The sequence below is a fragment of the Mus pahari genome, chromosome 3 (genome assembly GCF_900095145.1).
Source record: "Mus pahari chromosome 3, PAHARI_EIJ_v1.1, whole genome shotgun sequence".
Lineage (NCBI taxonomy): Eukaryota > Metazoa > Chordata > Mammalia > Rodentia > Muridae > Mus > Mus pahari.
The window spans coordinates 155,233,192-155,237,825 of NC_034592.1; the positions used below are offsets into that span (position 1 = coordinate 155,233,192).

Genomic DNA, 4,634 nt, shown 5'->3' on the forward strand with positions numbered 1-4,634 from the left:
AGAGGAGAGGAGAGGAGAGGAGAAGGAGAGGAGAGGAGAGGAGAGGCAAGGGAAAAGCCATGTGACATCTCTATTAACCTTCCTCTGCTAACCAGAAAGGGCTGGAATGTGAAGGAGCCCCCTTCCAAATTCTAAGGCGGGCCAGCTTACAGCTGCAGGCGCCTGCAGCCCCGCTCTGTGGCGCACTCCCCAAAGGCCATGTTTAAATTGTAACAGAACCTTTCCCTACCACTCCCCAGTGGTAGGGTCTGTTCGGAGGGGTAAAGGAGAGACCTTAACAGCAAACACTTGCCTCCAAAAAGGACAGCCAGATGGGGGTAAAGTGAAAAACCAAACTGCTAGGCCTCGCTTCTGCTTACCAGAACAAGTTAACAAAAGCCACTTTTTTTGCGCTGGCTACAATAATGACAGGGTTCTTTTTCTAACTTAGCTTCAAAGATTAAACAAATTCATTCCTTCCTAACCTGGCTGAGGGATAAACAGGAGTCACATACACCCTCTCCAAGACAGTTGGCTTTCTAGAAGATTCTGAACATGGTTGTTCGCCCCCCCCCCCAAAAAAAAGAGTAGCTGGGGTTAATGGCCAGGCCCAGTCTCTGCAGGATCCACTTTGCCTGGGGACTGTCTGAGAGAGTGTGGCCTGTTTTGAATTCCAAAATGAAGTCTACCCAGAGGAGTAGGGGGTTTGTTAATCCAAACCAGTTTACAGATCTTGCCATTGAACTTTGGGGGTAGAGCCAGGAGGTATGGGTGTCCCACTGCAAGTCACAAGTCACGAGTCACTAGCTGGCTTTCCCAGGGACTTTATGGTCTGCGCTGGTCTTTGTCATCTGGGACAGTCAAGTCCTCACATGTAGCACCTGGTTTTGTTGTACATTTTCCTCTAGTGTAGATCCCACTAGGCCTGGCAAACTGCTCAAATTCCAGGGAGAACAACTTACAAGAACAAAAACCAGTTTGGCTGCGGACAGTGGGATAAAGAGAGCTGACCTGCAAAAGCCCTCAGGGTTGAGGCAGGGGTCCCCAGGCAGGCAGGCCTGAGGGGGAATCTCTGCCACCAACACCAAATGCTTGTGACAAGGGGCAGTGGGACGGAAGCCAGGACGTTTTTCTCATTCCATTCGGGAGCAAAGGGTAAGAGTGAACTTGGCATTCTAAAACTTTTGTCTATTTCTGATCCGATGACGCTTATCTCAGCAGACTCTGTGTGGGGATGAGTTTCCAGTCACTTCTCCAGCCCAGCTGCCATCCCCAAGTCACACCAGCAGGAGCAGGAGGTTCCTGCCTGTGCTGTGGCCCAGCAGAGATTAAAGATGCACCTACAGGAAGCTCTTAGCAGCTACAGTCCTAGGCTTCCCCTAATTACCTCTAGTTTAGCGACAGAGAGAAAGAAAACAAGACCCAGTCCATGGGTCCTGTTAAAAGCCACTCTGCTATCTAATTAGGAGTGATGATCCAGAGAGCCAGGCCTGAGAAAGGCCGGCCAGTCCCACAAAAGCCCAAAGCCAGCCTCTCTGATTGAGAGGCTCAGACAAGCTGGGCTTTGTCCTTCCAACATGAAAGAAAGAACGGACTGAAAGGTGTGTGTGCAGCCAGAGGAAGTCACCCAGCTGTGGCCTCCCCAGCATGCCCCAGCTTGTACCCAAGGCCGGGAGGGGGGGGGAGCTACCGCCCCCGCCAGGTTCCCAGCAGGGCCCTGGGAGCCGCCCTGGAAGCCACCTGGCCCTTTGGGATGCAGGCGGCCCGGCTGGGGCCCTACTATCAGACCTGAAACACAGAGACTGGCACCAACATCAGGGATTCTCTATTGCTGCTTGATGAACCAGGCAAGGCGCTGAATTGTCAGCTAGGATCCACTGCCTTGCTGGAGATCACAGGAGAGAGCAGAAGAGGCTCTGACCCTCACCCAGGGAAAGAGTCTTGTTAAGCATGGCTTCGGGATGGCCTCACAGGTCCATGCTGACCACATGCTGCTAAGCATCTATTGAGGACTCTACTTTAGTTTTTGGTGATAAATCCACATATTAAAAGAAGAATGGACACAGTGAAAGGCGCCCTCCATCCGCCAGCACCTTAAGCCCCTACCCCCCAAGAAAATCTCTCTGCGATTGGCCTTTCCTTCCTTCAGGACCTGGAGGCTGTTCCAAAGCAGGGCCTCTTCTTAACAAGTGTCTAAGGAGAATTAGAATTTGCTCTATATTATTTTGGCAGCTCTATCACCCGCCTTTACACCCTTACCCTTAATTTGTTATTTTATATTTTTGACCTTTAATGGAGTCAGACAATATCTCCCAGAAGCTCCGGGGCCTTTATCTGGAGCTGAGAGGATTAACTCGGACCCTGTCTTCCCAGAGATCCCTTCGGAGCCACCGGCTGCCCAGAGAGGGAGGGGTGGTCTTCAAGCTTCATTATTTCCAAGTTGACAAGGCGGGCGTCCATGGTGCGTTTGGAGTCTCGACCTGGGGTTTTCTCAGCAACTTCCACAAGCAGAATAAAAGCGACTCAGGAAACGGCATTATCAGGAGTTGTTATCACCAAAGCCAAATATTTGATGATCAGCCCCACAGCGCACGGCTGGGGGTTAGTTTGAGCAAGTTGAATACGTGTGCGCGCACAGATGCAGGGGGAGCTGTCTCAGACCAGCCGCAACCCAGCCTCGCATCACTCACTGGGTTGGCTGGAACTGCAGCCGGGAAACGGGTTCCCCAGCCATTCCATGGCGGCCTCTGTTCCGAGGTCCCCAGTCACCCAATCGCCAAAACCCGTGGTTTGTGCGCCACACGTGATAAACGCTGAAAATGGATTCTGCCCGCCCGGGACCTATCATTAAACATTTAAAATAGAAAACTCGCAATGGCAACGTTCTTTCCCCGGCTCCAGCCCGAGAGTCCAAAGGTGGGCGACTGGCGGCTAGGAGAGGAGCCCCGCGGCACTCCGAGCGCACGCCGAAACCGGCGCTCCGCAAAGGGACAGGTAGGGCTGGCCGGAGAGGGGAAGAAAAGGGGATGCGCGGGATGCCAGAACCAAGTTGGCCTCGGAGGGGCAGAGGAAAGGCGGGAAGGCAGTTTTGCCCACAAGGGCCCTTTAAATCCAGGTAGCGCGGGCCGCTGAAGCCGGTTCAGCTCACATGACCCAGCCGGGAGCTTTGAACTAAGCCGCTGCCGGGACGGGACCTCCCGCCCCTGAGTGAGATGAACCCGCGCCGCAGCAGGCAAAGAGACTCAGGGCTGGTCCTTCCTTCCCGATAGCCCCGACAAACCCTCCGAGCCGGCAAGACTTATAGGAGACACACAGAGCTTAAAGTTTACTAAGACCCCGGGGCAAAGAGTCTCTGGCGGGCACTGATGCTTTGCAAATGGAAAGGTGGACCACAGTGGCTGTAAGCAGAAACCCTCTCCCAGTCCCAAAGTGGCCCCAGTCTGAAATATATCGCCTCCCACCGCCACTCACCTAGGTTGACGAAGCTCATGACCATGTCGGCGTCGGTGAGGAAGTGGCTATCCTGCAGGCTGGCTAAAGGGGGACCCTGGGTACTGAAGACGGCCTTGTAGGGGTAGGAGAAGCCCTGTCCGTCCGGCCCGCTCTCCTCCACCGCCATGGCGTTGTACAGGTCCAACATGAACATGGGCGCCGAATTATGCTTTCCCTGGAGGTGCGGGCGCGGGCGATGGGGCAACCCCAAGATGGACAGGATCTCCCGCTGCATCTCCCGCCGCTCCTGGCTGCGGAGGCGCCGGTGGATGAAGCTGGAGTGCACCTCGTTGTCCAGGCTGAAATCGGCCAGGGCGGAGCGCAGCAAGAACAGAGGCGCCCAGAGCGCCACGAAGCTGTGTGGCGCCGCAGCGCGCAGCGAGCGCACGTGCATCGCGCCGGCTCTACGCGCGATCCGGGGCACCGGGCCCGCGCCGCCCCAGGTGGCAGCGGAGGGGGCAGGGCAGCGGTCCACGACCCGAGGTCACTTGCTGCAGGCGAGCTTCAAGGCGGCCTCGCCACACATGGCCACTCCCCGGCCGGCTGCGCTCTGCCCGGGACGCCCCTGTCCTTTACTCAGTTCTGGCCCGGGGCCCCTCGGCCCGCACTCGCCAGGACGCACGGCAAGGCTAGCACAGCAACTCCAGGGAGCGAGCAAGAGAGCGAGGAGGCGGGCCGGGGTGGGAGGAGCAGCAGCTTGCAGACCTACAAGTCCGGAGAGCGAGTGCCGGAGAGGCAGCTGGGCGAACCCTAGCTCCCTCCTCCCGCTCTGATCGCGCTCGGGCCCGCAGGCACCAGCAACAAACCCTCTTCCGATCTCCCGCGTGCCTAATACAGAGGCCCTGCGCGCCCCGGATCGCCCGCCAGCCGCCTCGGGAGCCCCGGAGTTGGGCGCGCTGGGGCCGGGGAGCGGGGGAGGAGCGGGAGGACTGACTTCCCCGCCCTCCCGCTCCCGCGGCCTCCCACCTGCGCCTGTCCCCGCCCTCCCCAAGCCTGGCCCAATGGCTTCATTCATTCCTCCCAGGGCGCTCTACAAATATTTACGGAGTGCCCACCGGGTGTCCGGCACTGGGGCGGACGCCGCAGGGACCCAGAGAGAAGAATCCCAATCTGCCCAGCTCTCTTGGGACTCGCACTTGGAAATGGCCAAAGTGTAGCAACTA

General features: G+C 57.3%; 1 protein-coding gene across 1 annotated transcript in view; it reads right to left on the reverse strand.

Moving 5' to 3' along the window:
* The window catches only part of Bmp7 (bone morphogenetic protein 7), a 71,570-nt gene extending 67,193 nt beyond the window's left edge, over positions 1 to 4,377 (reverse strand). Inside the window, exon 1 of the mRNA XM_021192867.2 lies at positions 3,451 to 4,377. Within this exon, the coding sequence (XP_021048526.1) occupies positions 3,451 to 3,865 (415 nt within the window). The 5' untranslated portion in view covers positions 3,866 to 4,377. The remainder of the gene's footprint in view (positions 1 to 3,450) is intronic.
* Positions 4,378 to 4,634: the final 257 nt, after the last annotated feature.